Source organism: Ceratotherium simum, chromosome 4 (genome assembly GCF_057802395.1).
Source record: "Ceratotherium simum simum isolate JZ-2026a chromosome 4, ASM5780239v1, whole genome shotgun sequence".
NCBI lineage: Eukaryota > Metazoa > Chordata > Mammalia > Perissodactyla > Rhinocerotidae > Ceratotherium > Ceratotherium simum.
Genome location: NC_141903.1, coordinates 28,631,702 through 28,644,514, shown reverse-complemented (window position 1 = coordinate 28,644,514; position 12,813 = coordinate 28,631,702). Strand labels below are relative to the sequence as shown.

At 35.3% G+C, this 12,813-nt stretch overlaps 1 protein-coding gene across 5 annotated transcripts in view; it reads left to right on the top strand.

Moving 5' to 3' along the window:
• The window catches only part of FBXO38 (F-box protein 38), a 55,504-nt gene that overhangs the window by 16,454 nt on the left and 26,237 nt on the right, over nucleotides 1–12,813 (top strand). For all 5 annotated transcript variants that reach the window (XM_014786198.2, XM_014786200.2, XM_087429592.1 and 2 more), the window contains 5 exons: nucleotides 2,681–2,818; nucleotides 4,026–4,163; nucleotides 6,631–6,724; nucleotides 7,719–7,849; nucleotides 11,233–11,403. In XM_014786198.2, coding sequence (XP_014641684.1) covers nucleotides 2,681–2,818; nucleotides 4,026–4,163; nucleotides 6,631–6,724; nucleotides 7,719–7,849; nucleotides 11,233–11,403 — 672 coding nt within the window. The remainder of the gene's footprint in view (nucleotides 1–2,680; nucleotides 2,819–4,025; nucleotides 4,164–6,630; nucleotides 6,725–7,718; nucleotides 7,850–11,232; nucleotides 11,404–12,813) is intronic.

The window sequence follows — 12,813 nt, the reverse complement described above, 5'->3', positions numbered from 1 at the left end:
TTTAGAAATGGCTTTGTTAATTGATGATGCCAAAAGAAATGCTTGTGAGACTTGTATAAAAATTTCAATTTTTCATTAAAGAGCCCTTGCGGTGGGGAGGGAGTGGTGAGAGAAATACTACTTCACAACCAATCTACTCCCTTTTTGAAGACAGTTTGACAAGTTTTGAAAGTTGTTGGGTTTTTTTGTTTTTTCAGTGAGCCAGAATCCTGCCCTGTTCTCTAATATCCACCTTTTGGTCCTACTTCTACCCTCTGGAGGAGAGTTCTTCAATACAACTTTCTCTGATGTTGGAAATGTCCGATATTTGTATTGTTCCATACGATACCTACTGTGGCTAGGGAAACAGAGGAACTGAATTTTTTATTTTATTTTATCAAATAGTCATATGTAGCTAGTGGCTACTTTATTATACAGCTCACCTCTAGAACATCGCAGAATGAAAAATCCTAGATAGCTCTTAGTTTACTTGTATCTTCTCCAAGCAGAAAATTCCCCTATGTTCTACAGCCCAGAACGAATGGAGAACTCTGCCACTTCTCTTTTTCCCTGAGAGTTGGGAAAGGCGTGTCTTTTTCCAAAGGCACCTTAGTTGCATTGGTCACAGTGTGTATTCTCCATCTAAATATTCTCTGAGATTATATCCCAATAATTTCAACCTAGGTAAATGATAATGGCAGATATTTTTTCAAATTTAATTTGTCATCTTTGGCTTAGATTGCTGAAAGCAATTTGGGAGGAATCCTGATACTATAATCTGACTTGTAATATTTATTTATTAAATATTTTATTTAAGATATACATATTGAGTCTCTGCTATGTTCCAAGCATTATTCCAGGTATTGGGGGTGATCCTGAAGTACTGGAAATTTCTGAAACTGGGTCAGGTGGTAAAGGGAGAGCAGCGGGGATGATAAGGAATAGGTCTTAAATCAGACTTACGTGCGCAATTATGGGAGAAGAATAAAGCGCACTAGCACCCCTTCATTTACAAGATCAAAGAGTGGTTCTGATTAGGGACTTGGATATCTAGTTTGAAATTGGATTTTTAGATAATAAAGGGATTCTGTAATATCTCAAGTTTATAATGTAAGCTCTCTAGAATCAGAGACTGTGTTTTATATCTTTATATTTTCCACGATGCCTGTCACAGTTCATTGCAAATATAAGTACTTGGTAAATTTTGTTGAAATGTACTAATTCAATAAATATTAATTCACTTTGATTAATTCAACAGTTTAACACTGTGATGGTGATACAAATGTGTATAGTAAATTAATGAACATGCTGGGAAAGACAGGTAATTGTGTCCTTTGTTTACAGAATGGATTTGGGGCAAAATGTGGATTGGGCAATAGGATATAACTGTCTTGTCTGCGTCTATCTCACCCTTGCTACCTTGAGTTTCCTAATTAGAACTACCACCATCATGGTAGATGCTAAACCTACCTTTGTGGATTCTGTATCTTGAGTCTCACTCTGTGCCTCAGTTCCTCTGCTTTTCTCCCTTTGACCTCATCCCTAGTTTTATTTCCCATCTGTTGCCGTGCAATGTGTATGCATAGTTCAAAGCTAAAGTTAACTGTGCTATTTGGGGAGGACCAGATTAAGAAGTAATCCTTATAGGAGGAACATTCTTCAGAATTTAGCTTTTAAAGAACCAACCATTCAAGTGCTCCAATTTTGCTTTCTCTAGTTGCTGTTGCCAGCAGAGCGCCTACTGATTTAAGTTTAAAAGTTGCATTAAACTGGTTTTGCCAGCTACTGCTTGTTAAATATCAGTACCCTGGATCCTTTGATTTCTCTCAGAGACTTGTGTCACTTCCTTGGCTTTTTCTAGCCTACAGTGTTTAGATTCTTGGGCAAGTTCCTCAAACTACTTGGTTTCATTTAGAATTTACAAGTTATCTGTCATCTTTCTTCTTCCGTTATCTCCTGACTTTCCCTCCCACTCTACTTCCCTTTTCTTCCAGACGTGGTCCTCTGCAAGTCTGATTCCTAGTGTTAAGCCACTTATGGATCAGAAGGACAAAATACCTTTATCAATTTGAAAAATTAAAATAAATGACTGACAGGTTTCCCACTTTCTCAGAGTCATGCTGACTAGCTTCTACTACACACTTACAAATCTTAAGATTCATACATTTGTTGAAACAGCTTTAATCTCTGTCTCTGAATATCATCCAGAAACCATGATATTTAAAGCCAGCTAACCTGCCTTTGTGCTGAAAAATTTAGTTTTCCCACTGGTGGGACAGTGGGCATTGGTAGTCAAATAGTAATTTTGTGTGTTCCTTCCACATCTTCACAATTTTGCTTTCAGTAACCTATTTTCATTTTACATCTTCTAGGGAAATGCATCCTGGAAGAGTTATAGAGATATGAGAAAAACTTACGTATATAAAATGGGGGAAATACTTTTTAAATCCCATCTTCGCATATGCCTTTTCTAAAGAAATAACAAAGTAGTCTGTTTATAGTTTGCTTAAATTGTTCCTTACAAGCGTATTTTAAATAAGCCAAACTTGATAGACTTTAATTAGGTAATTGGTTCTGATGAAAATATCCATGAAGGATAAATTGTCAACTTGAAAAACGGACTCTTGAACTTATATACAGAATACAGAGTCTTTTAGTGATTTTCTTGTTTATTCTTTTTTTGTTTGTATATATGTTTTAGGGGTGAATGTTCCTGAAATTCCTTGTATCCCAATGCTAAGGCACCTTTATATGAAATGGGTAAGACTCACTAAACCACAGCCATTCAAAGACTTTCTTTGCATCAGCTTACGAACTTTCGTCATGAGGAACTGTGCAGGTAATGGTATATATAGTTATGGTGGAATTACACATATGCTATTCTAGAAATATCCTCAGGCAAACTCCATAGCAACATTTGTAAATGAAATTATATTATGCTATTATTACTATTTATGTTTTGTAACTTATTCACCTTGTGAAGATAAGTGTTTTTCTTGTTTTAAAAATGTAGGCGCATGATTTGTGTTAGAAGAAAAAAGAAAAAAGCGTCACATTGTCTCTATGTATTTCTTATAGACACTTTTCATTTTTTATAGAATTGTTTTAATAGATTTCTGTCTACTCTCTTTGTCTCTGTTCTCCTAATCATTCTGCATGTAAATAGTTGTCTGACTTGGTCTGTCTTAAAGCATAAAACACTGCTTTCTGATACTACTATTCTGGTCACAAATCTTCAGTGTATCTGTTGCCCTAGAGTGTCAAGTGGGAATTCTGCTTCAGAGTTTATAATAACTTTGATCTTTATTTCTTGATATTCTTATTTTTGACTGATTTCTGAGATGTACCTTCTTTTATAGTCAGGCCTGCCTATTCTCTGTCTCCTATGCAATCATATCAGTTTTCACCTCAGTGTCTTTCCTTATATTATTGTTTCATGGTCCTGAGACAAACACTTCCTCCTTTTTCTTGTATACATTCTTCAAGTTCTGCCTGTTCCAGCTTACCTTCCTCTTCTCTTCCTTTTTTTTCCTTTTTTATGTCGTACAACAAATCTTATTTTTGTACTTGATATGTTGTACCTTTTTATCCTTTTATAATTCATGTTAGTTTTATCTCCATGTCAATTACAAGCTCTTTGATGGATAGGACCTTATCTTTTGTGGTCTTCCATAACACCTAATACAACACTGGTCACATACAGAGATGTTTCAATGATTGAGCTGTTTACTTGAGTGAAGGATCAAGTTTTCAACTTGGCTTTTCTCCTTTAGTTATTTTGAGCTCAAAACTATTCAGACTTCAGAGAATTTACAAAAAATACTAGATAATGCTCCAATGTTACTGAGAAATCCTTATGCTGAATAAGTGTATGGTTAACAGGCTAATGCTTTCCTTTCTAATAGGAAGTATAAATTGCAGAGAGCTAACTACTTGGCTGTCATTTTCAGACACAGAATTTATAAGTTATTCATTTCAGCTGCTGATTTGAAAATTCATTTTTAAGGCAATTTACATTGTCCCATTGAAGTTTTTTTTCCCCCTAGGACCCACAAACTCCTTGAAATATGTCCCTTTAGTAACAGGCTTAGCCTCTGCCCGAAACTTGGAACATTTGGAAATGGTTCGAGTTCCGTTCCTTGGAGGTCTTATCCAACATGTAGTTGAAGACAGTTGGAGATCAGGTATTTGTTTCTTAGTTACTAAATATTTTAAAAATCAATTTAAAAAATTCATTAAGCTTTTATATAGCTTCTCTTATGAGTCTTTTTAAAAGAAAATGCTTGTTAGTTAATTACACTTTCCGTCTGGTGTATTTGGTGGAGAATAAGTAACCGTGACCGTGGGCTAGAATTCATTTCCTTTTTATGCAATGTTAAACCTTCTCAAAATAAATAGTAGAGTGATAAGGCATGTGTTTTGGCTTGTTAATACTTATTACTTAGTTAATAATACATGTGTTATATTTGGAATCTTTCTGAGAAATGTTGTCAGGGATTTCTAGTGCCCTTTTTTGACTTGGACATCTTAGGCCTACAAAAGAACTCAGGCATTAGTAATGTTAATATCTAACATTTGTTGAATACTTTATACTATATAAAATGCTTTCATGTTTTTCACTTGGGTATTAGATCCATCTGTCAGATGATGGCTTAAAATTTTAAAAGAAAAAAATATTTTACTCTCTATTATGTTTTAATAATAACTCTAATAATAACTCTTAATTATGTTTTAAATAGTGATATGTAACAGAATGCACTTCACGTTAATCATCTCTTCATTGCAGCAAAAATACCAAGAAGTTTAGCTAGATAGATAATTAATAGTTGAGAACTAAAAATCTAACTTTGTATATCTAAAATATAAATGGAAAATCATCAAATACCATTGGTAACAAATAGACATTATCACTAATACTGTTAAAATATGACTTAGCACTACATTTTTAGGCATTTTGGTAGTTAATTAAGTCTGGTGTAAGTGCGCTTAATTACATTGTATGAAGGGGATGGAACAGGCTATGTCAAGATCAACAGCATTATTTTTATTCCATGGCTGTAGCTAACAGGATAAAGTCAGAAAGGAAAAGAAGACCACAGTGGAACTAACTATTCGTTAGAGAGAAGACCTGAAGAGAGGTGCCAAAAGCTAAGAGTTTGTATAAAGGTCTTAAAAGAGAAACAGAGACTTTTCTTCTCTAATAAATATTTAAGAATGACTCTGCCTTACATGTTACTTAAGGAGTCAGCATACCTCACATAGAAGTTAATTCCAGATGGCTCGTAGATCCAAATGTGAAAAATAAAAATAAAGTTTTTGAAAGAAAACTTAGGAGAATGTCTTCTTGACCTTGGGTAGGCAAAGATCTCTTCAACAGGATACCAAAAAGCACTTACCATCAAGAAAAAAATTGACAAACTGTACTAAATTAAAATTAAGATTTTTTTGTTCATCAAAAGGCATGATTAAGAGAATGAAAGCCAAGCTACAGAGTGGGAGAAGCTATTTGCAATAATGATATCAGATAAAGGATTTGTATCCAGAATATATAAAGAACTCCTAAAATTAATAAGAAAAAGGCAGACAACTCAATAGGAAAAATGGGAAACAACTTGAAAAGAAAAGACTTCACAAAAGAGGATCCAAATGGCCAATGAACATGAAAAAATGATAAATTTCACTAATCATTAGGGAAATGCAAATTAAAACCACAGTGTGATACACAAGCACTAAAATGACTATGCCTGTGCATGACTAATATGAAAAAGATAATAGTGTTGGCTAGGATGTGGAACAGCAGGACCATTCGTAACACTGCTGGTGAGAGTATAAATTGATACAACCACTTTGAAATATTGTTTAGTATCTACTGAAGTTGACCACACACATATCAACAGTTGCATTCCTGGCTTTAAACCCAACAGAAATGCATACATATCTTCACCAGGAGAACTGTTCAAGATTGTTCATAGTAGCACTGTTTATAATAGCCTCAAAATGGAAACAACCCAAATGCCTGTCAGCAATAGCACGGATAATTAAAATGTGGCATATTCATGTAATGGAATACTATGCAGCAATGAGAATGAACAAACTATGGCTGTATGCAACAATGTGCATGAATCTCATAAACAAAATAGAAAATTGTACATACTGTGTGACTGTATTTATAAACGTTAAAAACAAATCTTTTGTGAAAATTCATTGAGCTCTACGGGTTAATAATTTGTGTACTTTTTTCCTCTGTATTTATGTTTCAAGAACATGAAAAAAAACAGATGAAGTTAAAGTAATACTGGTCTCATTTTATATGATATATTGGAGGTTCAAACTTTGGCCAGAATAGCAAGATGCTTTCTTTACAATTCCCTCATGAGCTTCTGGCTTTCTGAAAATCCTTACTTAAAAAACTAAATAATTTGGAACAATTTTTGGATGCTATCAGAATGTCTTTTTGGAGTGACAATGTCTGTTTTCATCTCTTTTTAGGAGATGACTAGTAATCATAATTCATCTTGAGATATTTATTTGAATGGAAAAACAAACAGATTTACTTTTAAACAATTATCATCTAGAGTGTGAATAAATGCTTTACTAAAAGTGCTGTGGTCAAACAAAATGCTTATTGTTTTTGTTCCTTTTCTCCCTTAGGTGGTTTTAGAAATTTGCACACTATTGTTTTGGGAGCTTGCAAAAATGCTCTTGAAGTAGATCTTGGTTACCTCATCATCACTGCTGCCCGTAGGTATGTTTCCTCTTCACATGTGTCTTTGTCTTAGAATTGTATGTTTTTTCCTGTTTTATAGAAATCTGGGGGAATGTGTGTATGAAGTTTGATCGTGCCTTGTTCAGATTTAAAATACAAAGGAGTTGTTTAAATATCAGTAGGGCATCATTTATTATAGTCTTGTGTTATAATGATAACCAGTTGAGCTGTGCCCCAGACCCAGGAAGCCCTGAAAGGATGTGGTCTCAGAGAAAAGCAGTCAACTATCTAGAAGTGCCTGAGGGTCCAACAGAAGTCAGCATTGGTGCTCTGGTTGATGCAACCCTCTCAGAAACCATTGTTTCAACCTCTGTGGTTTTCTGAATTGTTTTAGTAATTGGTGATATTTGCTATTCAGAAGTCAGTGTTTTAAATCAGCTTTTTCAGAGTCCTGACCTTATAACACCTTTATATTTTTAACATCTTCATATCACTGTATGCCACATTTACTGTTTCCTACATATCGCTTTTACTTTTATAATATTTTATTTGAATTGAATTAAACAGTTTTTCAATTTATTCAAAACTAAAATACTTTCCATCAATAGACTATTAAGAATATAAATAAAACTGTTCCTAAGTTCAAGTAAGTAGGTATTGTTACCTACTATAGTACTATATTCTTTGTTAAAATGAGTCTTAACAGCTAGCATAAAAAAGATATTAAAGAAATACTAACACTGGATGTAGAGTCTTACCTTGACTTAATCAGGTTAAGAAAGCACTAGAAAGGATATAAAATTATTGCCGTATGATTCATTGTTATTTAATGTAACTTAATGTACCACCTAAGATGTGCTCACACTTTGCAAAATGCTCCTTTAAATGAATCATCTCTGATATTTTTTAATTGGGGGGGGATTGTTTGCATGTGACACTTTAGTAAGATAAACGTCTTTTAGAGCCTTACATTAGGAAGAACCTTTGATTCTGAGGGCTTTCATTTTACTCTGATATGTATCTCTGTTCATAGGTTACATGAAGTTCGGATCCAGCCTTCCCTAACCAAAGATGGCGTCTTTTCTGCCCTAAAGATGGCAGAGTTGGAGTTCCCGCAATTTGAAACCCTTCATCTGGGATATGTAGATGAGTTTTTGCTGCAGAGTAAGATTTATCCTATTTTATTCCCTAGAATTGCTGTGTGGAACTTACTTGACAAATTGAAACCTGAATTGGGATGTGCCGTATTTTCCTGAATATAAGACAACTTAAAATCTTAGGTGCTATCACTTCTTGGAAAAGAAACTTTTAATTTAAACTTGAAGTGTCAGTGATTTTTTTTTTCATATTGCCTCTGATTTAGCATATTATAGAAAATATAGTGATTAACATATACCAAAAAAAGATCCTTACCTGCATTTGATATTGTCTCCACTTTACTGCCCAAGTTTCTTTCCCATTCTGCTTCATTTTTTTCACAGAATGTCATCCTTGGTTCCATTTGTTGAATTTGATCTGCCACACTTCTTGAAGCTTTTGATGGTCCTCTCAGATGAGGTCCCATTCCCTGCCCATGCTCTTCATTTCCATAATAAGCCCGCTGGGGGTTCTGGATTTTCCAGATAGTGTGAGCACATGATGGTCAGTATTCATTTAATGCCGATTGCTGTGGAAGGCTTGTTCACAGCATTTTTTGGAATGTGTTTACAATTGGGGATTCATTTCTTTGGGTTTGATGCATGTCAGTTCATTATTCAGACTTTTTTCCCACATGATGTTAGACATGCTAGGACATTTCCACCACCAGCATGTTTTTATTTCTGCAAGAATTGGTTTCTTCCCCATGTAAACAAGTCTTCCTTAAACTCTCACTATCAAACCAGATGGCATTTTTTCTTTGGATCTAATTTGCATTGTAGAAGAACATAAGAATGCTTAATTCCTCTGGTCAGGACAGTCCAGGTCAAACAACATGACTGTTGCCCTTTTTCATTTCTAATATATGTCATAATAATAGTTGTTTTGTTGTTTTTACTTTTTGTTTGTTGCAGTTCTCATTAATACAGGTGAAGGATTAAAAAATCAAATCATTATCTTCTATCCAGTTTAGCACAGGAATCACTTAATCTATATAGCTTTGAAAAAGATCAGCTTTTCACCAATATAGCTTTAAAATGCTAAACTAGTAGTAATTTCATATAAAATTAATATATTTGATATCAAGCTTTTCTGGTTTTCAATGAGGTTGCTAACATTCTCTGTTTCTACGGTATCTTTGTAGTAACTTAACAAAATTACTAGATTGGTAATTTGTGTTCTGTCTGTAATCTTGTTTTTTGTTCTTCTCAAGATCTCAAAAATTGACAAATTTTGTATCTTCAAGATGGCCACATTTAGGTCCATTGAAAGATTGTCTTTGAGAGTTCTCTTTATAACCAGCTGTTCCCCTGTAGTGTTTCTTTCCCCTCAATACACATTTTTAGTAGGAAAATATTTTGCCTTTTGACTACTATCTTAGACTTTTCAACGTAACTTGTTTCATAGTCTCTTTTGTATTTAATAGTCTCTTTAGTTTTGACCTTTTTATAAGCCATTCTTTTCTTCATATTTGTTGCAGTTCACCCGTTTCTGCCATATACATACTTTCCTCTGTTCCTCCAAAAACAGCCTAGTATTCTCTGCATCAGAATAGGTGCCAGGTGCCTCTAACAGACTATCTAGAGAAGAGTGAGAGGTCACTGCTTACACTTTTTCACTCATCTCTTCCTTCGCAGTAATTTAGATTTTGAAGCATCTCTCCAGGAGGTGAGGATGACCCCTGGTAAAACTTGTGTCACCTTTTTTATAAAGGATCTGGCAAAATATAAATAGAAACAGCACCTTTGTCCCACATACATTTATGGTAAAAGTGACAGTGCCAGATTGGGAAAATGTATATGCTGAAAAGCAGATGCTGCGTATAAGGAATATAAGAAAAGTGACTCAAGGATGAATACTTAGAGAAGGGTTGTTTATGTAGATTTATCATCTCAGAGCTTCATGTAAAGGTGATAGGGATGTCAAACTCATTAAAAACCAGAAGCAGTATAGAGCAGTTTCTAGTACTGGGGCTTTGAGCACAGGGAGAAAGATGAGATTGAGCCTTCTTAATTTAAGTAACTTGGGCAAGTTACTTAAATCTGTTTTCTCATTTGTTAAATGGAGATAAGACTACTCAAGAAATGGTCTTATCTCCATTTAACAAATGAGAAAACATGGATTTTTATTATTGCAATCTCTAACACTTAGAAAGCATTCAGTAAATGGTAGCTTTTACTTTTAGCTGATGTATGGGCTAAAGAAAAAAGACACAAAAATGAGTCCTAGATGATGTCATCAGTGTTTTAAAGGAGGGTGACAATCAGGAGACCCCCAAGAGCAGGGTGGTAGTCTCAAAGGGGTGAAGGTAAGACATAGATTGGTCATGTTAGGCTGCAGCATTTATGCAGACAGTGCCCAGATTACAGAGTTAAGATTCACCCGATCATAAGGCAAGTTTCGAGTCCAAAGGGCAAGAAAGAGGTTTTTACCAGGAGACTAAAGAAAAATGCTCAGCTAAATTGTAAACAGTGGATTTAGGTGAAATCTGCAAGAAATACCAAAAATTGAGATTATAGGAGAGAATCCATGAACTATATGGAAAGTGAAATTGGAAGAGTTTGGAGTAGATTGGTTGTTTTAAACATGTTATGGGCTAAAAGTATAAACCTCTGTAATGTGCAGGGCATCTTCACCAGAGCAAGCATTTCTTTGTACTTTGTGTCAGTTGATTGCAAGGACTGTGAGAGACATTTATTGAGTTGCTGTATCCCCAGCACCTTGCTGGACATTGAACATGTAACTATAAACTAACTAAATTGCTCATAGTCAGGTGGACCATCCACAGAGTAAAGGGCAGGCACATGGGAAAAATGATGCTAAAATGGAAGATCCTCTTTTGCTTATACCCACCCCCCTCATCTTTGACGAGACAGTAGGCACTAAAGCCCAGTGGCAGAGAGAGTGGGTGTGTTTGAGTTAGAACTCCACTTTCTGAGGATAGGTACGTATTTACTAACTAATATCATGCGCTCTAAAAATGAATCTGCATTCCCAAAGTTTACTTTTCTCTATACGTGGCCACACCTGACTCCAAAAACATGATCCTTATACTGTGGAAGAGTTACACTTTTAAGATTTTATTTTCTTTTAAAAGGTAAAACTAACACTTCACCGTAAGTGTGAACCAATACAATATATCCCTAAGAATTTTTGCTTTCTTTTTTCCTTTTTTAAACAATTGGAAATAATTTTTCCCTACCCGTTGTCCCTTGACTTTTAACATAAATTGTTATTTTGCTACCATTCGTACAGAATACCTAACCTGAAATTGTTCCTGAACCTGAACTTGATTATAGACAGATGACACAGAATGATCAGAGAGTGATCATACTGGATGTTAAGATAAAGAATTGACAACACTCCATGACACTGAGGAATCTTTTTTTAAAATCGCTTTCTCTTTCTAGGCAGAATGGCTAATGCAGATCTGGTGAAGTATGGTTTGGCTGATGTGGTAGAAAATCCTGGTATCATCACTGATATAGGGATGAAGGCGGTCAATGAAGTTTTTTCCTGTATCAAATATCTGGCAATATACAATTGCCCCCATCTACATAACCCGTACAATTGGATCTCAGGTACTGTAGGCTTAAATACGGCTATATTTTGTTAGTATTGAAATAATATGTATCTTTGTTTTCTGTGTATGGTATAAATTGCATTCCTAATGTGAAATGTAGATATTTTCCATGGATTGTTCATACAAGTTCTGGGAACCTTTGATAACTGAATTCGAAGTATATTCAGTGCCTCTTTGAACTACTGAAATTCTCTGCCTAGAAATTTGCACTGTCCGGGTTATGAATTCAACTGCCCTGATCCTTATGTATATTTCTATGGGCCAGGCACATAACATTGAATGTGGGAATTGCTGCCTGGGATATTATAGTAGTTTTCTCTGAATTACCTTCAAATGGCACATCATCTGAAAGAACAAAGTGGGTATATATAAAAAAACTTTAATTAGGTGACATATTAAACATAAACTTGTAGTGAAATGTTCTATTGCCTTAAAGTCCTAGGCTATTTTAGATCTCCCCTCCCCACCTGATCCCTAGTTTAGAAGTGGACTTTTGCACTTGGTATTTTTCCTTCTGGGCGGAGTTCATATTCCTCCCTGAGGGAATACTGTTTGTTTCTCTTAAGGCCCTTCTTAAATACCTAAATTCACAAACCTTTAAATAAATTCAGAGCTAGAGAATTTTCACTGTGACATCCGCTTTAACTAAACCGAGCCCCCCCCTCACTGACATCTACAGAACAGACTCCTCTGCTGTCTGAGTTACCTCACAGGGTTGCTGTAGCTCCTCACATAGCCCGTCTCCAGGCTGTTTTAGGGCTCAGGGCCTCTGCTGAGGTCACTCATTAGAATGGCCATGTCTCACCCACCAGAAGTGAACTTCTATCCATGGCCCAGCTGCACCAAGAAGTTGTTGGAAAATACAAACTTTAGGTTGTAGCAGGTGTGTAGATCACTTATAAAAAATAACATTTATTAGGTTTTTGGTTTGTTTTCTTAAATACAGAAGAGTATGAAAACAAAAAATAATCCCATCACTCAGAACTCTGGTTAACACTTAAAACTAAAAGTAAGGGCTGGCCCGGTGGCGTAGTGGTTAAGTTGGTGCACTCCACTTTGGCAGCCCAGGTTCGCATCCGAGAGCGGACCTACACACCACTCATCAAGCCATGCTGTGGCAACATCCCACATACAAAGTGGAGAAAGATTGGCATGGATGTTAGCTCAGGGCTGGTCTTCCTCAAGCAAAAATAGGAAGATTGCCAACAGATGTGAGCTCAGGGCCAGTCTTCCTCATACAAAAAAAAAGCTAGAAACTAAGAGTAATACGTGCACTTGATAAACAATATCAAACACTACAGAAAGGTACAAAATGAAAAGTCTCCCCTTCTCAAGGGTAACCACTTACATCCATGGTTTCTTGTATATTCTTCTGGACAGATGATTTTGTGCATAGTGTACCCTATAT